The sequence below is a fragment of the Pristiophorus japonicus genome, chromosome 14 (assembly GCF_044704955.1).
Source record: "Pristiophorus japonicus isolate sPriJap1 chromosome 14, sPriJap1.hap1, whole genome shotgun sequence".
Taxonomy (NCBI): Eukaryota; Metazoa; Chordata; class Chondrichthyes; family Pristiophoridae; genus Pristiophorus; species Pristiophorus japonicus.
Genome location: NC_091990.1, coordinates 107,812,865 through 107,833,247, shown reverse-complemented (window position 1 = coordinate 107,833,247; position 20,383 = coordinate 107,812,865). Strand labels below are relative to the sequence as shown.

The window sequence follows — 20,383 nt, the reverse complement described above, 5'->3', positions numbered from 1 at the left end:
AGGCTTACACTCCCAGTGCAGTGCTGAGGGAGCGCTGCATTGTCGGAGGTACCGTCTTACAGTGGAGACGTTAAACCGAGGCCCCGTCTGCCTTCTCAGGTGGAGGTAAAAGAACCCGTGGCACTATCCCCAGTGTCCTGGCCAATATTTATCCCTCAATCAACAGATTATCTGGTCATTATCACATTGCTGTTTGTGGGAGCTTGCTGTAGGCAAATTGGCTGCTGCGTTTCCCACATTACAACAATGACTGCACTCCAAAAGTATTTCATTGGCTGTAAAGCACTTTGAGATGTCCTGTGGTCATGAAAGACGCTATATAAATGCAAGTCTTTCTTCCTTTTTTTTTTTAAGACCTCTATCTGGTCTCTTTTCCAGCCTGCTCAATCTTCCCTGATCGTCACATCCTCTTGATTCTGGTTAATAGTGCAGACTTTCTCCAATGCTTCAATAGCCTTCCTATAGTGCGGAGACCAGAACGGTACTCCAAGTGTGTCCCGTAAGTATAGTGAAAAGCCGCGGACTAATTTTAACTAACATGATATGCTGATGGGGTGAGTTGAAGAGGGGTGGTAGGAGGCTCATGTGGAACATAGACACTGGCGCGGTTCAGTTGGACCAAGACCACACCTGGAGTACTGTGTACAGTTTTGGTCTCCTTATTTAAGGCAGGTTATACTTGCATTGGAGGCATGAGAACATAAGAAATCGGAGCAGGACTAGACCATTTGGTCCCTCGAGCCTGCTCCGCCATTGAATAAGATCACGGCTGATCTGATATTGGGTTCACCTCCGCTTCGATGCCCGCTCCCCATAACCTTTACTCCCTTATCGCTCAAAAATCTGTCTATCTCCGTCTTAAATATATTCAATGACCCAGCCTCCACAGCTCTCTGGGGCAGAGAATTCCACAGATTTACAACACTATGAAAGAAGAAATTCCTCCTCATCTCAGTTTTAAATGGGCGGCCCCTTATTCTCAGACTATGTTCCCTAGTTTTGGTTTCCTCTATGAGTGGAAATATCCTCTCTACATCCACCTTGTCGCGCCCCCTCATTATCTTATATGTTTCGAAAAGATCACCTCTCATTCTTCTGAACTCTAATGAGTATAGGCCCAACCTACTCAACCTATCTTCATAAGTTAACCCTCTCAACTCCGGAATCAACCTAGTGAACCTTCTCTGAACAGCCTCCAATGCTTAAATAAGGAGACCAAAACTGTACAGAGTACTCCAGGTGTGGTCTCACCAATACCTTGTACAGTTGTAGCAGGACTTCTCTGCTTTTATACTCTATCCCCCTTGCAATAAAGGCCAACATTCCATTTGCCTTCCTGATTACTTGCTGTACCTGCATACTAACCTTTTGCGTTTCATGCTCAAGGACCCCCAGGTCCCTCCGTATTGCAGCACTTGGCAATTTTTCTCCATTTAAATTATAATTTGCTTTTCTATTTTTTCTGCCAAAGTGGATAACCTCACATTTTCCCACGTTGTACTCCATCTGCCAAATTTTTGCCCACTCACGGCCTGTCTATATCCCTTTGCAGATTTTTTGTGTCCTCCTCACAATTTGCTTTCCCACCCATCTTTGTATCATCAGCAAACTTGGTTACATTACACTCGGTCCCTTCATCGAAGTCATTAATATAGATTGTAAATTGTTGAGGCCTAAGCACCGATCCCTGCGGCACCCCACTAGTTACTGTTTGCCAACCGGAAAATGACCCATTTATCCTGACTCTCTGTTTTCTGTTATTTAGCCAATCCTCTATCCATGCTAATATATTACCTCCAACCCCGTGAACTTTTATCTTGTACAGTAATCTTTTACGTGGCACCTTATCGAATACCTTCTGGAAATTCAAATACACCACATCCACTGGTTCTCCCTTATCCACCCTGCTCATTACATCCTCAAAGAACTCCAGAAAATTTGTCAAACATGATTTCCCTTTCATAAAACCATGCTGACTCTGCCTCAGAGAAGGTTCAGGAGGTTGATTCCTGAAGCATTGGGACCGCTTCTGGGGGAGGTGGGACCTGTACAAATCAGACGAATTGCACCTCAACAGAGCCGGGACCAATATCCTCGTGGGGAGGGTGGGAGGGTGGGGGGGGAAGGTGGGGATTTGCTAGTGCTGTTGGGGAGGGTTTAAACTAGCTTGGCAGGGGATGGGAACCTGAAAATAGATCCAGTAGGGAGGGGAGTAAAGCTGGAATTAGAAAGCAAAAATAAAGAAAGCGAGTTTGAATGAGAGAGAAAACAAGCAGGAAAAAAGGGTAAAAAAACAAACTTAAAGGCACTTTGTTTAAATGCACGTAGCATTTGTATCAAAATAGATGAGTTCAAATGGGTATGATCTGATAGCTATTACAGAGACGTGGTTGCAAGGTGACCAGGACTGGGAATTAAATAGTCGAGGATACGTGACAATCCGGAAGGACAGACAGAAAGGAAAAGGAGGTGGGGTAGCTCTATGGATAAAGGATTAAATCACTGCAATAGTGAGAAACTATATTGGCTCAAATGATAAGGGTGTTCAAACAGTTTGGGTGGAGATAAGGAACAATAAGGGGAAAAAGTCACTTGTGGGCATAGTCCATAGGCCCCCTAACAGTAGCAACTGTGTTGGTCGGAGCAGAAACCAGGAAATAGTGGGGGTTTGTAAAAAGGGAACAGCAATAATCATGCGTGATTTTAACTTCCATATTGATTGGATAAATCAAATTGGTCAGGGTAGCCTTGAGGAAGAGTTTATAGAGTGTGTAAGGGACGGGTTCCTTGAGCAGTATGTAACGGAACCAACTGGGGGCAGGCTATCTTAGATCTGGTCCTGTGTAATGAGACAGGAATAATAAACAATCTCCTAGTAAAGGATCCCCTCGGAATGATTGAATTTCAAATTTAGATGGAGGGTGAGAAAGTTGGATCTCTAACCAGTGTATTAAGCTTAAATAAAGGAGACTATGAAGGTATGAGGGCAGAGTTGGGTAAAGTGGATTGGTAAAGTGGATTGGTAAAGTTGTAAAGGCAGATAAATCCCGTGGACCTGATGGCTTGCATCGTAGGGTCTTAAGAGAAGCAGCAGCAGGGATTGTGGATACATTGGTTGTAATTTACCAAAATTCTCTGGATTCTGGGGAGGGCCCAGCAGATTGGAAAACTGCAAATGTAACACCCCTATTTAAAAGAGGAGGCAGACAAAAAGCAGGAGACTATAGACCAGTTAGCCTAACATCTGTAGTTGGGAAAATGTTGGAGTCCATTATTAAAGAAGCAGTAGCAGGACATTTGGAAAAGCAAAATTCGGTCAGGCAGAGTCAGCATGGATTTATGAAGGGGAAGTCATGTTTGACAAATTTGCTGGAGTTCTTTGAGGATGTAGTGAACAGGGTGAATAAAGGGAAACCAGTGGATGTGGTGTATTTGGCATTTGACAAGGTGCCACAAAAAAGGTTACTGCACACGATAAAAGTTCACGGGGTTGGGGGTAATATATTAGCATGGATAGAGGATTGGCTAACTAACAGAGAACAGAGAGTCGGGCTAAATGGTTCATTTTCTGGTTGGCAACCAGTAACTAGTGGGGTGCCGCAGAGATCAGTGCTGGGACCCCAACTATTTACAATCTATATTAACGACTTGGAAGAAGGGACTGAGTGTAACGTAGCCAAGTTTGCTGACGATACAAGGATGGGAGGAAAAGCAATGTGTGAGGAGGACACAAAAAATCTGCAAAAGGACATAGACAGGCTAAGTGAGTGGGCAAAAATTTGGCAGATGGAGTATAATGTCTGAAAATGTGAGGTCATGCACTTTGGCAGAAAAAAACATCAAAGAGCAAGTTATTATTCAAATGGGGAAAGACTGCAAAGTGCCGCAGTACAGCCGGTCCTGGGGATACTTGTGCATGAAACACAAAAGGATAGTATGCAAGTACAGCAAGTGATCAGGAAGGCCAATGGTATCTTGGCCTTTATTGCAAAGGGGATGGAGTATAAAAGCAGGGAAGTCTTGCTACAGCTAAACAAGGTATTGGTGAGGCCACACCTGGAATACTGCGTGCAGTTTTGGTTTCCATATTTACGAAAAGATATACTTGCTTTGGAGGCAGTTCAGAGAAGGTTCACTAGGTTGATTCTGGGGATGAGGGGGTTGGACTTATGAGGTAAGGTTGAGTAGGTTGGGCCTCTACTCATTGGAATTCAGAAGAATGAGAGGTGATCTTATCGAAACATATAAGATTATGAGCAGGCTTGACAAGGTGGATGCAGAGAGGATGTTTCCACTGATGGGGGAGACTAGAACTAGAGGGCATGATCTCAGAATAAGGGGCCTCCCATTTAAATCAAAGATGAGGAGACATTTCTTCTCTCAGAGGGTTGTGAATCTGTGGAATTCGCTGCCTCAGAGAGCTGTGGAAGCTGGGCCCCTGAATAAATTTAAGACAGAAATAGACAGTTTCTTAAACAATAAGGGGATAAGGGGTTATGGGGAGCGGGCGGGGAAGTGGAGCTTAATCCATGATCAGATCAGCCATGATCTTATTGAATGGCGGAGCAGGCCCGACGGGCCGTATGGCCTACTCCTGTTCCTATTTCTTATGTTCTTATGAAGGGGTTGTCATATGAAGAAAGGTTGAGCAGGTTGGGCCTATACTCATTGAAGTTTAGAAGAATGAGAGGTGATTTTATTGAATCATAAGATTCTGAGGGGGTTTGACAGGGTCGATGCAGAGAGGATGTTTCCCCTCATGGGGGAATCTAGAACTAGGGGGCATATTTTCAGAATAAGGGGTCGCCCATTTAAAACAGAAATGAGGAGGAAGTTCTTCTCTCCGAAGGTCGTGAATCTTTGGAATTCTCTGCCCCAGAGAGCTGTGGAAGCTAGGTCATTGAATAGATTTAAGGTGGAGACAGACAGATTTTTGAACGATAAAGGAGTCAAGGGTTATGGGGAGCGGGCAGGGAAGTGTTGAGGTCAGGATCAGATCAGCCATGATCTTATTAAATGATGGAGCAGGCTCGAGGGGCCAAATGGCCGACTCCTGCTCCTATTTCTTAAGTTCCATTGTGCTGTAAGTACAATGTAAATTTATGCAAGAAAGGCTTTTAGAGAAGCGAAGACTTTGGGATGATCTGATTGAGGCTTATAAGATGATTAAAGGAATAGATTGTGTTCCAGTTGACAGTTGCTTCCAATTAAAGAGGTTAGAGTGGACCAGGGGTCACAACTTGAAATTGCTATAAGACCAGATCTAGGTGAGATGTCAGGAGGTGGGTCTTTCCCCAGAGAATAGTGCACCTGTGGAACAGGCTGCCGTCTCGGGCAGTGAACACCGATTCACTGAATTCCGTCAAGTGAGAGTTGGACCTGAGATCACCTCTTGCAGGAGTGAGACACTTTGTAACCTAGAAATGGCTGTTGCCGATACCAGTGGAGAAAAGCTGAACCCCTTAAAGTGAAATCCTTCAGTCCGCTTTTCTAAAATCAGGTGTTGAACATGCAGGTACAGTAAGCAATTAGGAAGGCAAACCGTATCTTGGCCTTTATTGCAAGGGGGATGGAGTACAAGAGGAAGGAAGTCTTGCTGGAATTATATCGGGCTTTGGTGAGACCACATCTGGAGTGCTGTGAACTGTTCTGGTCTCCTACCTAAGGAAAGATATACTTGCCTTAGAGACGGTGCAACAAAGGTTCACCAGACTGATTCCTGGAATGGGGGGATTGTCCTATAAGGAGAGATTGAGTAGACTAGGCCTATATTCTCTAGAGTTTAGAAAGATGAGAGATGATCTCATTAAAACATATAAATTCTGAAGAGGATTGACAAGATAGATGCTGAGAGGCTGTTTACCTTGGTTGGAGAGTCTAGAACCAGGGAGCACAGTCTCAGGATAAGAGGTCAGCCATTTAGGACTGAGATGAGGAGAAATTTCTTCACTCAGAGGGTGCTGAATCTTTGGAATTGAGATCAACTTTCATCCTTCTAAACTCCAGACAATATAGGCCCATTCTATTCAATCTGCCCTCACAGGATTGACTGGGGCTCTGTATTGGAATATGATTGTGCACGCTTTGGGACGTTTTTCTTTTCATTCTTTACTTGGGAGGTGAAGAGACTTTATTTTTTTATTACTCATTCTGGGGAATTGGGCCTCGCTGGCAAGGCTGGCATTTATTGCCCATCCCTAGTTGCTCTAACAAGGCGGTGGTGAGCCTTGTTATTGAACTGCTTCAGTCCATATGGAATTCTTTGCAGCGGGTTTGATACCAAGGAGTGTGTCGCTAGGCTACTTCAAAGGGCAGTCAAGAATCAACCACGTTGGTATAGGACTGGAGTCACATATAGGCCCAGACCGGATAAAGACAGCAGGTTTCCTTCCCTAAAGGGACATCAGTAAACCAGTTGGGTTTTCATGACAATCTGACAACTTCATGGTCACTGTTACTGATCCACGCTTCCCACCCTCCTCCCTCTGCCACCCACGGCACCCCCTCCCCCCACCACCCCCCTCCCCCCACACTGCCCCCTTCCCCCTCCCTCCACACCACCTCCCGTCCCCCCTCTCCCCTCCCCACCTCCTGTCCCCCCTCTCCACCTCCCCTCCTCCTTCTCCCCCCACCGCCTCCTCTCCCCTCCGCCTCCTCTTCCCCCCGCCCCACTGCCTCCTCTCCCCTCCACCGCCTCCTCCCTCCCACCACACTGCCTCCCCTCCCTCTCCCCCTACACCGCCTCCCCTCCCCCCTCACCGCCCCTCTCCACCCCTGCCCACCCCCACTGGCCCCTCTCCTCCCACCGCACCATCTTCCCCCCACGCCCTCCTGCCCCTCCCCCTCCCTTTCTCCCGCTCAGCCCCCACCCTCTCCCACCGCAATCTCCAGGGAAAAGTGTTTGGAATCTTGGCATAATCACTAGAATCTTGACCGAAGCAAATTCAGAGCCATATTATTAATTTTTAAGCTCTCAAAAGAGTTTGGAGTGAAAGTTATGTTTAAGATCTTGCTTTGGGCCATGACCCTGGGTTCTACATTGTCCAATTTTTCAAAAGAACAAGCGAAAACACACAAAATTCATCAATGGCAAAGCCTGCCAAGAGATATTTGGACCTTAAATAAAAATGACTTTCACACCGAAAACTAGGCCGGAGTACGCACAATGTGCATTTCCATAGCACCTTAAACATCCCAAGGCATTTCACAGGAGCGATTATCAAACAAACAGACAACGAGCCACATAAGGAGATATTAGGATAGGCAACCAAAAGCTTGGTCATAGAGATAGGTTTTAAGGAGGATCTTAAAAAGAGGAGAGAGAGGAGGAGAGGTTTAGGGAGGGAATTCCAGAGCTTAAGGGCCCAGGCAGCTGAAGGCACGGCCGGCCACTGATGGTAGCGTGATGGGAGTCGGGGTTAATCAAGAAGCCAGGGTTAGAGGAGCGCAGAGATCTCTGGAGGCTGGAGGAGGCCAAGAGTACTGGCAGATCTAACGTCGAATATAAAACACAACTCACCACGACGTGAAACTTTGCTAGACTTTCGAATGGAGTTTACTCTTTCCAGTGGGCAGTTCTTCAGGTCCGTTGTGATGTACAGTTGACGAACCTGAAGGAGATTAAAGGAAATTCTCAATTTGTTCCCTGTAGACCAAAGCTGATTACGTGAGCAAGCTGATTAATTCTTTCAAAAACAAAATACTTAGTGTACTGTATTCGCTGCTCACTATACGGTCCCCTCTACATTGGGGAAGACCAAACATCGATTGGATTAGCGCTTTGCTGAACACCTCCGTTCAGTCTGCATAACCATTGCTGAATCCCCCACCATCAACATCCTGGGGGTCACCATTTACCAAAAACTTAACTGGACCAGCCACATAAATACTGTGGTAACAAGAGCGGGTCAGAGGCTGGGTATTCTGCGGCGAGTGTCTCACCTCCTGACTCCCCAAAGCCTTTCCATCATCTACAAGGCACAAGTCAGGAGTGTGATGGAATACTCTCCACTGGCCTGGATGAGTGCAGCTCAAACAACACTCAAGAAGCTCGACACCATCCAGGACAAAGCAGCCCGCTTGATCGGCACCCCATCCACCACCTTAAACATTCACTCCCTCCACCACCGGCGCACCGTGGCTGCAGTGTGTACCATCTACAAGATGCACTGCAGCAACTCGCCAAGGCTTCTTTGGCAGCACCTCCCAAACCCGCAACCTCTACCACCTAGAAGGACAAGGGCAGCAGGCGCATGGGAGCACCACCACCTCTACGTTCCCCTCCAAGTCACACACCATCCTGACTTGGAAAAATGTCGGCTGTTCCTTCATCATCACTAGGTAAAGATCCAGGAACTCCCGACGGGGTTGGGGAGGAAAGAATAAAGGGGAAGGTTTGTGATATCGAACAAGAGTTTTTACTGCCTGCCAGGGTTGATGTAACAAAAGCTGCAATGTGTTGGGGTTGGGGATTCAATTGTTCCTGTTCACACGTACCACTTTTATGACTGTTATGGTAACAGGACACCATCAACTTGGCGAATATGTAATTCCCTCTTTGGTGTAATGTATGCACCTGTGAGCATGCTCACAGGTTTGTGGAGCTGTTACATTGTGAGTGGCTTGACCAGTCGCATGATGTTCACAAGACTCAATAAAACTCCAGTCAGTTGGGTCGAGGTCATCTATGATGAGGTATGCAGTTGGGAGCCTAGTGGATGAACTGGTAATGTGTAGTGTGATTTATTAACAAAGGTTTAACAACCAACTAGTTCTTAATAGCAGATATAAAAATAGAAAACGCTGGAAATCTCAGCAGATCAGGCAGCATCTGTGGATAGAAACAGAGTTAATGTTTCAGGTCTGTGACACATCGTCAGAACTGAAAAAGTTCAAGATGTAACAGATTCTTAAACGTTCTTAATAGCAATGTGTTGCTATGAATTCTTAAGCACAAACCCATGAAGCAAATACATTATAGCCTTGGAGAGGGTAAAGAGCAGATTTACTAGAATGGTACCAGGGATGAGGAACTTCAGTTATGTGAAACGACTGGAGAAACTGGGCTTGTTCTCCTTAGAGCAGAGAAGGTTAAGGCGAGATTTGATAGAGGTGTTCAAAATCATGAAGAGTTTTGATCGGGTAAATAAGGAGAAATGTTGGCGGAAGGGTCAGTAATCAGAGGGACACAGATTTAAGTTGATTGGCAAAAGAACCAGAGGCGACACGAGAAAAAATTTTCTTTAACACAGTGAGTTATGAAACATACACAATTCTTACAGGGCTTGACAGAGCAGATGCAGGAAGGATGTTTCCCCTGGCTGGGGAGTCGAGAACCAGGGGTCACAGTCTCAGAATAAAGGGTTGGCCATTTAGGACTGAGATGAGGAGAAATTTCTTCACTCAGAGGAGGGTGGTGAATCTCTGGAATTCTCTACATCAGAGGGCTGTAGCAGCTCAGTCTTTGAATATATTCAAGACAGAGAGCTATAGATTTTTGGATATTAAGGGAATCAAGGGATATGGGGACAGTGCAGGAAAGTGGAGCTGAGGTAGAATATCAGCCATGATCTTACTGAATGGCGGGCGGAGCAGGCTTGAGGGACTGAATGGCCTACTCCTGCTCCTAATTCTTATGTTCTTATAATGATGTGGAACGCGCTGCCTGAAAGAGCGGTGAAGCAGATTCAACAGTAACTTTCAAAAGTAAATTGGATAAATACTTGAAGGAAAAAAAAATTGCAGTGCTATGGGGAAAGAGCAGGGGGGAGTGAGACTAATTAGATAGCTTTACCAAAGAACCAGCATGGGCAGGATGGGCAAAACAGCCTCCTCCTGTGCTGTATCATTCGACGATTCTATGATGTATATGTGCACTGTGACTGTCGATCTCTCACAATGGTCTTACCTGGTGAAGCTGGACACAGTTAGAGTTGAGGTTGGGGTACCGTGTCCCCGGATCTATCGTGTACTGGTCGAAGTTCTTGCTGATATTTTCTGTTGTGGTTTGAGGTAGCAGTCGATAAATACTTTCTCTGCAATTAGAGGGGGGGAAAATTCAATCACATCAAACGATTCTACACTTCCCAAAGATAGAATGAACTTGCATTTCTACCCAGCACCTTTCACCAGCATCGGGATATCCCAAAGCGCTTTACAGCCTATTAGTCACTGTTGTAATGTAGGAAACATAGCCGCCAAGTTGTGCACAGCGATGCCCAGATAATGTGTTTTTGTGATGTTGATTGAGGGATAAATATTGGGCCCAGGACACCGGGGATAACTCCCCTGCTCTTCTTGGAAATAGTGGCCGTGGGATCTTTTACATCCACCTATCTCATCTGAAAGACGGCATCTGCGACAGTGCAGCGCTCCCTCAGTCACTGGGAGTGTCAGCCCAGATTATGTGATGACCTCACTGACCAACAGCTGAATAATGTCCTGTTCAGGGTTGGTACCAAACATGGTGGGACATCACGGAGTACAGGAAATAAACTGTAAACATCAATATGTCCTACAAGATGAAGGCTTTATAGAATGTTAGGCTGGATTTTGCTGGAGCGGGGCATCTCAGGGTGAACCCCATTAGTTAATCCTGGAACTCCCTCCCTAACAGCACTGTGGGAGTACCTTCACCACACGGACTGCAGCGGTTCAAGGTGGCGGCTCACCACCATCTTCTCAAGGGCAATTAGGGATGGGCAATAAATGCTGGCCTTGCCAGCGACGCCCACATCCCGAAGATGAATGAATGGAAAAAAATGTAATCTCCTCTCCCTGCCTGAAAGCTATTTTATTCACAGACACAGAACTTAAGTTTGAACGTTTTTGCATTACTGGTAGCACTCTCGCATCAGAGGTTAAGGGTATGGGTTCCAATCCCACTGCAACATCTGAGAACATAGTCTAGGCAGCTATTCCCAAGCAGTACTGGGGGAGTGCTGCACTGTCATGGGTGTCATCTTTTGGATGAAGCAGTAAAGCCCATCTGCCTGCATGGAAAGATCCCTAGACAAAGGTTAAAAGGCAGGATTGTTCCCCAAATGTAGAATCCTCATTATCCTGTATAGTGGAGCAGATAATGGCTCCTTTCCCAGTCAATAACTTGAAAGTGGCAGATGCTACATTATGTGACCACACCTGAAACAGACAGTACTTCACTGGCTGTAAAAGGCTTTGGGACGTCCTGAGGTCATGAAAGGTATTAAATATTGAAGGTTGTGCTCTCTCTCTCCCTCCACTCTCTCCCCCTCCCTCAGCCCCACCCACTCCCCCAACCTCACCCCACTCCCTCTCCCCTTCCCTCTTACCCTCCCCCTCCCTCCCTCACCCCCTCCCTCTCACCCTCTCACCCTCCCCCATCTCCCTCTACCACTCCCTCCTCCTCCCTCTACCACTCCTCCTCCCCCCTCTCCCTACCCCTCCTCCTCCCCCCCCTCTCCCTACCCCTCCTCTCCCCCCTCTCCTTACCCCTCCTCCTCCCCCCTCTCCCTACCCCTCCTCCTCCCCCCTCTCCCTACCCCTCCTCCTCCCCCCTCTCCCTCTACCACTCCCTCCTCCTCCCTCTCCCTCCCCCTACCACTCCCCCTCCCCCCTCTCCCTACCCCTGCCCCTCCTCCTCCCCCCTCTCCCTAGCCCTCCTCCTCCCCCTCTCCCTAGCCCTCCTCCTCCCCCCTCTCCTACCCCTCCTCCTCCCCCCCTCTCCCTACCCCTCCTCCTCCCCCCCTCTCCCTACCCCTCCTCCTCCCCCCTCTCCCTACCCCTCTCCCTACCCCCTCCTCCTATCCCTCCTCCTCCCTCCTCCTCCCCCCTCTCCCTACCCCTCCTCCTCCCCCCTACTCCCCCTCCCCCTCCCTCTCCCTCTCCCTCCCCCCTCCTCTGAGTCTGCAACTTTCAGCCGTGCCTGCACAGTGCAGCAATAATTTGGTACGAGGCAGTATGGGCGAGATAACAGTTGAAACACTGTGTAGATTCAACCTCTTGATAAAGGCTTTGGGATTTGAAAATCCTCCCGGACTATTGAGACGACAGATGAATGAAGATAATGGAGATTTCACGGCGGAATCTATCACTGCTTTTGCTAAAAAAAAACATTCTTGCCATATCTGCCATCCCAATAAATCTGTAGAGACACTGGCTCAGCAGATCACACACTCACTGCGGGAAAACTGCCCAAAGAACAGAATCTAGGCTTCACAGCAGTGTGTGTTGGTGTATTGTGCCTGTCGAGGGGCAGGGGCAGTGTTGGATTCACTGTTTCCTGCCTCCACCACCCCATCCCCACCCAGGGGACTCTCGGTTACAGCTTCACTCCTTGCAGTTTCAGCACAAGCCTCACGCCACAGATCAGGACCATCTTGAGCAGGTTTGCGGAGCCAATGGGTTACTGTCGGCGTGGATAGCAATCAAACACGATCATATCCACAGGAACAGGAGGAGGCCATTCAGCCCCTCGAGCCTGTTCCGCCAATCAATTAGATCGTGGCTGATCTGTATCCTAACTCCAGCTATCCGCCTTTGCCCCATAACCCTTAATACTCTTATTCAACAAAAATCTATCGATCTGTCTTGAAAGCTCCAATTGACCCCCAGACTCAACAGCTTTTTGGGGGTGAGAGTTCCAGACAGCCTGGCTCTAATTTTAAGGTTGGGGTGCCAATCAAGCGGGCTGCTTTGTCCTGGATGGTGTTGAGCTTCTTGAGTATTGTTGGAGCTGCATGAAATAATTGTCAGGGACTGGGCTGCCAAATATCTGCAGGGTGCTGGGCTGGGCTCTTCCACAATGGGTTTTTGTTGTTGTTATTCTATTTGTTGTTGGGGAGTGGGCTGAAGATACGAGTATTATGGGATGGATTGTTCTGGCTTCACCACCAGAGGAAATAGTTTCTCTCTCTCTCTCTCTACTCTATCAAACCTTTTATCTTATTATTGGACGATATGTCTCACCTGTTTCAATGCCTTTGTTGTGCAGTTTATTTAGAATGGGTGAATGCCACTGCTGGAACACTGGGCTGGAGACTGGTGGACGAGTGGATTGAGTCTCAATCCACTAATAACACCCAGCAACCGGTTCCAGGCGATTGTGATGCAACTGGATATGGTAATGTAGTGGTTATGAGGTCATGAGTTCAAACCCCGTCATGGTAAATGGTGAAAATTAATTACATTGTGGTGGGCATCAGGGTACAAAAAAATTGAAGCAATTGCACTCTCATAAATGGCACAGTATTTATAGCACAGTATTTACGGCCCAATGGGTCTGTGCTGCTGTTTCTGCCCCACACGAGCCTCCTCCACCCCTTCTTCATCTCACCCCATCAACATATCCTTCTAATCCTTCCTCCCTCAACACAACAAAAACAAATTATCTGGTCACTCTCACATTGCTGTTTGTGGGAGCTTGCTGTGCGCAAATTGGCTGCCGTGTTTCCTACATTACAACAGTGACTACACTCCAAAAGCTATAATGAGCTTTGAGATGCCCGGGGGCTCATGAAAGGTGCTATAGAAATGCAGGTCTTTCTTTTTCATTCTTTCTTTCCCTCATGTACTTGCCCAGCTTCAGCCTAAAAATCCAGCTGGTCTACTCTAGAGAAAGGAACCTGCCATCCTCCTGCACAACCGTTTTATAGGGTGGCCCAGCAATCCATCCCATAATACTCGCACCTTAGCCACTCCCCAACAACAAACGTAACAACAACAAAGAACTGTTGTGGAAGAGCCCAGCTCAGCTCCCTGCAGATATTTGGCAGCCCAGTCCCTGGCAATTATTTCATGCAGCTCCAACAACACTCCAGAGCTCGATGCCATCCAGGACAAAGCAGCCCGCTTGATTGGCACCCCATCCACCACCTTAAACATTCACTCCCTCCGCCACCGGCGCACCGTGGCTGCAGTGTGTACCATCTACAAGATGCACTGCAGCACCTCACCAAGGCTTCTTCAGCAGCACCTCCTAAACCCACGACCTCTACCATCTAGAAGGACAAGGGCAGCAGGTGCATGGGAACACCACCACCTCCACGTTCCCCTCCAAGTTACTTGGAAATATATCGGCCGTTCCTTCATCGTCGCTGGGTCAAAATCCTGGAACTCTCTCCCTAACAGCAATGTGGGAGCACCTTCACCACATGGACTGCAGCGGTTCAAGAAGGCGGCTCACCACCATCTTCTCAAGGGCAATTGGGGATGGGCAATAAATGCTGGGCTTGCCAGCAAAGCCCACATCACTTGAAAAAATAAATAATTTTTTTTTTAAAAAGCTGAGACTGTGTATTAAGCATCGGTCCAACTCTAGCACATAATAGCAACAGAAATTCCTGTCTATATTTGGTGTTGGTTTGTAATATTTCTTCCTAGTTTGTTTGTCCAGTTGGCAGTTCTTGCAATAACACTGATGACCCATGCAGGGATTATTATTATAAACATTCAGTTGCCACCTAGAAACTACTTATTCTGTACCGGTCGTTCAATGGAGTCAGACCCTAAAATAAACTTAGAATTACATATTATTTACAGCACAGAAACAGGCCATTCGGCCCAACAGGTCTGTGCCAGTGTTTATGCCCTACACGAGCCTCCTCCCACCCCTCTTCACCTATCCCCGTCAGCAAATCCTTCCATTCCTTTCTCCTTCATGTGTTTATCTAGCCTCCCCTTAAATGCATCTATGCTATTCACCTCAACCACTCCCTGTGGCAGTGAGTTCCACATTCTCACCACTCTCTGGAAGTTTCTCTTAAATTCCCTATTGGATTTATTGATGACTATCTTATATTTATGGCCCCTAGTTCTGGTATCCCCCACAAGTGGAAACATTTTCTCTATGTCTACCCTGTCAAACCCTTTCAGAATCTTAAACGCCTCTATTAGATCACCCTGCAGTCTTTTGGAGAAAAGAGTCCCAGCCTGTTCAATAATAAAAACAGAAGCTTCAGGAAATACTCAGCAGATCAGGCAGTGTGTGTGGAGAGAAAAACAGAGTTAACGTTTCAGGTCGATGACCTTTATCAGAATTGGAAGAACTGGACTTTTTCCAGTTCTGACGAAGGGTCATCGGCCCAAATCGATAATTTTCTTTCTCTCTCACATACTCTCGCGCGCACACACTCTTACACATTTTGATAACCCTGTCTCTCACCTCTCAGCCAAGATCTCCAGAGATGGGATGTTCTGGGCCCACCGCTTCACCATCCACGCCGTGTCTAACGCAGCCAGGAATCCCCGGGCACAGCCAGTCCCCATCGGCCAGAATGGCTGCAATTTGTTCAAAAGAGCACAGGAAGAGAAGTTAGCACACAAAGCGAGAAGGGATTGTTAGCCAGCGGCCGCCAAGCACAAAGCAGTTGGTTACCAGTGGTTACAGCAGTCATTTCCATCCAGGCAATGAGAGATACAAGTGGCAGAGAGGGGACATTCTCCTACTCGCTAATCAGTGTCAACCAACTTACGAGGGATGAGTCACATAGGCACAGCAATAAGGCTGATCGAATGCCTCACCATGAGGCACTCATTGAACAATAGAGTGTCAGCCGTGGCTGAGTGGGCTGCACTTTCCTATCTCTGTGTCAGAAGGTCATAGGTTCAAGTCCCACTTCAGTGACTTCAGTACAAAATTCCAGGCAGATGCTCTAAGCTGCGGTACTGAGGGAGCGCTTCACTATCGAGGGGTCAGTACGGAGGGAGCGCCTCACTGTCGGAGGGGCAGTACTGCACTGTCGGAGTGGCTGTCTTTCGGATGAGACATTAAACCGAGGCCCTGTCTGCTCTCTCATGTGGATGTGAAAGATCCTATGGCACTATTTCGAAGACAAGCAAGGGGGTTATCTTCAGTGTCCATCCACATAAATATTTATCCCTCAATCAACACAACAAAAACAGATTATCTGGTCATTGTCACATTGCTGTTTGTGGGAGTTTGCTGTGCACAAGTTGGATGCCATGTTTCCCAAATTAGAGGATGAGACTGGGGAATTAATAATGGGGAACAGGGAAATAGCAGAGACTTTGAACAAATATTATGTATCGGTCTTCACGGTAGAAGACACTAAAAACATTCTAATCATTGATAATCAAGGGGCTATAGGGAGGGAGGAACTTAAAACAATCACTGCCAATAGAAACATAGAAAATAGGTGCAGGAGTAGGCCATTCGGCCCTTCTAGCCTGCACCGCCATTCAATAAGATCATGGCAGATCATTCCCTCAGTACCCCTTTCCTGCTTTCTCTCCATACCCCTTGATCTCTTTTTAGCCGTAAGGGCCATATCCAACTCCCTCTTGAATAAATCCAATGAACTGGCATCAACAACTTTCTGCGGCAGGGAATTCCACAGGTTAACAACTAGCTGAGTGAAGATATTTCTCCTCATCTCAGTCCTAAATGGCTTACCCCTTATCCTAAGACTATGTCCCCTGGTTCCAGACTTGCCCAACATCAGGAACATTCTTCCTGCATCGAACCTGTCCAGTCCCGTCAGAATCTTATACGTCACTATGAGATCCCCTCTCATCCTTCTAAACGCCAGTGAATAAAGGCCCAGTTGATCCAGACTCTCCTCATATGTCAGTCCAGCCATCCCCGGAATCAGTCTGGTGAACCTTCGCTGCACTCCCTCAATAGCAAGAAGGTCCTTCCTCAGATTAGAAGATCAAAACTGAACACAATATTCCAGGTGAGGCCTCACCAAGGCCCTGTACAACTGCAGTAAGACCTCCCTGCTCCTATACTCAAATCCCCTAGCTATGAAGGCCAACATACCATTTGCCTTCTTCACCGCCTGCTATACCTGCATGCCAACTTTCAATGACTGATGAACCATGACACACAGATCTCGTTGCACCTCCCCTTTTCCTAATCTGCCGACATTCAGATAATATTCTGCCTTCGTGTTTTTGCCCCCAAAATGGATAACCTCACAATTATCCACATTATACTGCATCTGCCATGCATTTGCCCACTCACCCTGCAGCCTCTTAGCATGCTCCACACAGCTCACACCGCCATCCAGTTTAGTGTCATCTGCAAACTTGGAGATATTACACTCAATTCCTTCATCTAAATCGTTAATGTATATTGTAAAGAGCTGGGGTCCCAGCACTGAGCCCTGTGGCACTCCACTAGTCACTGCCTGCCATTCTGAAAATGACCCGTTTATCCCGGCTCTCTGCTTCCTGTCTGCCAATCAGTTCTCTATCCACGTCAGTACATTACCCCCAATACCATGCGCTTTGATTTTGCACACCAATCTCTTGTGCGGGACCTTGTCAAAAGCCTTTTGAAAGTCCAAATACACCACATCCACTGGCTCTCCCTTGTCCACTCTGCTAGTTACATCCTCAAAAAATTCCAGAAGATTCGTGAAGCATGATTTCCCTTTCATAAATCCATGCTGACTTGGACCGATCCTGTCACTGCTTTCCAAATGCGTTGCTATTTCATCCTTAATGATTGATTCCAACATTTTCCCCACTACTGATGTCAGGCTAACCGGTCTATAATTACCCGTTTTCTCTCTCCCTTCTTTTTTAAAAAGTGGTGTTACATTAGCTACCCTCCAGTCCATAGGAACTGATCCAGAGTCGATAGACTGTTGAAAAATGATCGCCAATGCATCCACTATTTCTAGGGCCACTTCCTTAAGTACTCTGGGATGCAGACCATCAGGCCCCTGGGATTTATCGGCCTTCAATCCCATCAATTTCCCCAACACAATTTCCCGCTTATTAAGGATATCCTTCAGTTCCTCCTTCTCACTAGCCCACTGTCCCCTAGTACATTCGGAAGATTATTTGTGTCTTCCTTCATGAAGACAGAACCGAAATGTTTGTTCAATTGGTCTGCCATTTCTTTGTTCCCCATTATAAATTCACCTGAATCCGACTGCAAGGGACCTGCGTTTGTCTTCATTAATCTTTTTCTCTTCACATATTTATAGAAACTTTTGCAGTCAGTTTTTATTTTTCCTGCAAGCTTCCTCTGGTTCTCTATTTTCCCCCTCTTAATTAAACCCTTAGTCCTCCTCTGTTGAATTCTAAATTTCTCCCAGTCCTCAGGTTTGTTGCTTTTTCTAGCCAATTTATATGACTCTTCCTTGGTTTTAACACTACCCTTGTTAGCCACGGTTGAGCCACCTTCCCCGTTTTATTTTTACTCCAGATGGGGATGAACAATTACTGAAGTTCATCCATGTGATCTTTAAATGTTTGCCATTGCTTATCCACCGTCAACCCTTTAAGTATCCTTTGCCAGTCTATTCTAGCCAATTCACGCCTCATACCATCGAAGTTACCTTTCCTTAAGTTCAGGACCCTAGTTTCCAAATTAACTGCGTCACTCTCCATCTTAATAAAGAATTCTACCATATTATGGTCACTCTTCCACAAGGGGCCTCGCACAACAAGATTGCTAATTAGTCCCTTCTCATTACACATCACCCAGTCTAGGATGGCCAGCTCTCTAGTTGGTTCCTCGACATATTGGTCTAGAAAACCATCCCGAATACACTCCAGGAAATCCTCCTCCACCGCATTGCTACCAGTTTGGTTAGCCTAATCAATGTGTAGATTAAAGTCGCCCATGATAACTGCTGTACCTTTATTGCACACATCCCTTATTTCTTGTTTGATGCTGTCCCCAACCTCACTACTACTATTTGGTGGTCTATACACAACACCCACTAGCGTTTTCTGCCCTTTGGTATTCCGTAGCTCTACCCATACAGATTCCACATCGTCCAGGCTAATGTCCCTCCTTACTATTGCATTAATTTCTTCTTGAACCAGCAATGCCACCCCGCCTCCTTTTCCTCTCTGTCTATCCCTTCCTAAATGTTGAATACCCCTGGATGTTGAGTTCCCAGCCTTGGTCACCCTGGAACCATGTCTCCGTGATGCCAATTACATCATATCCGTTAACTGCTATCTGCGCAGTTAATTCGTTCGCCTTATTCCGAATACTCCTCGCATTGAGGCACAGAGCCTTCAGGCTTGTCTTTTTAACACACTTTGCCCCTTTAGAATTTTGCTGTAATGTGGCCCTTTTTGTTTTTTGCCTTGGGTTTCTCTGCCCTCCACTTTTACTATTCTGCTTTCTATCTTTTGCTTCTGCCTCCATTTTATTTCCCTCTGTCTCCCTGCATAGGTTCCCATCCCCCTGCCATGTTAGTTTAACTCCTCCCCAACAGCACTAGCAAACACTCCCCGTCGGACATTGGTTCCGGTCCTGCCTAGGTGCAGACCATCCGGTTTGTACTGGTCCCACCTCCCCCAGAACCGGTTCCAATGTCCCAGGAATTTGAATCCCTCCCTTCTGCACCACTCCTCAAGCCATGTATTCATCTGAGCTATCCTGCGATTCCTACTCTGACTAGCACATGGCACTGGTAGCAATCCTGAGGTTACTACTTTTGAAGTCCTACTTTTTAATTTAGCTCCTAGCTCCCTAAATTCGTCTCGTAGGACCGCACCCCATTTTTTTACCTATATCGTTGGTACCTATATGCACCACGACAACTGGCTGTTCACCCTCCCTTTTCAGAATGTCCTGCACCCACTCCGCGACATCCTTGACCCTTGCACCAGGGAGGCAACATACCATCCTGGAGTCCCGGTTGCGGCCGCAGAAAAGCCTATCTATTCCCCTTACAATAGAATCCCCGATCACTATAGCTCTCCCACTCTTTTTCCTGCCCTCCTGTGCAGCAGAGCCACACACTGTGCCATGAACTTGGCTGCTGCTGCTCTCCCCTGATGAGTCATCCCCCTCAACAGTACCCAAAGCGGTGTATCTGTTTTGCAGGGGGATGATTACAGGGGACCCCTGCATTACCTTCCTTGCACTGCTCTTCCTGTTGGTCACCCATCCCCTATCTGACTGTGTACCTTTAACCTGCGGTAAGACTAACTCACTAAACGTGCTATTCACATCATTCTCAGCATCGTGCGTGCTCCAGAGTGAATCCACCCACAGCTCCAGTGCCGCAATGCAGTCCGTCAGAAGCTGGAGGCGGATACACTTCCCGCACGCGTAGTCGTCAGGGACACTGGAAGCATCCCTAACTTCCCACATAAAGAAGTACTCGGTAAAATAATAGGATTAAAGGTGGACAAGTCCCCTGGACCTGATGGCTTGCATCCTAGGGTCTTAAAAGAAGTGGCTGCAGTGATAATGGATGCATTGGTTGTAATCTACCAAAATTCCCTGGATTCTGGGGAGGTCCCAGCGGATTGGAAAACCGCAAATGTAACGCCCCTATTTAAAAAAGGAGGCAGACAGAAAGCAGGAAACTATGGACCAGTTAGCCTAACATCTGTCATTGGGAAAATGCTGGAGTCCATTATTAAGGAAAAAATAGCGGGACATTTGGAAAAGCATAATTTAGTC

General features: G+C 46.9%; 1 protein-coding gene across 10 annotated transcripts in view; it reads right to left on the bottom strand.

Annotated features, from left to right (window-relative positions):
* The window catches only part of mical2b (microtubule associated monooxygenase, calponin and LIM domain containing 2b), a 403,033-nt gene that overhangs the window by 201,339 nt on the left and 181,311 nt on the right, over positions 1 to 20,383 (bottom strand). For all 10 annotated transcript variants that reach the window (XM_070899462.1, XM_070899461.1, XM_070899469.1 and 7 more), the window contains 3 exons: positions 15,140 to 15,255; positions 9,908 to 10,034; positions 7,520 to 7,610 (listed from right to left, as the gene is read on the bottom strand). In XM_070899462.1, coding sequence (XP_070755563.1) covers positions 7,520 to 7,610; positions 9,908 to 10,034; positions 15,140 to 15,255 — 334 coding nt within the window. The remainder of the gene's footprint in view (positions 1 to 7,519; positions 7,611 to 9,907; positions 10,035 to 15,139; positions 15,256 to 20,383) is intronic.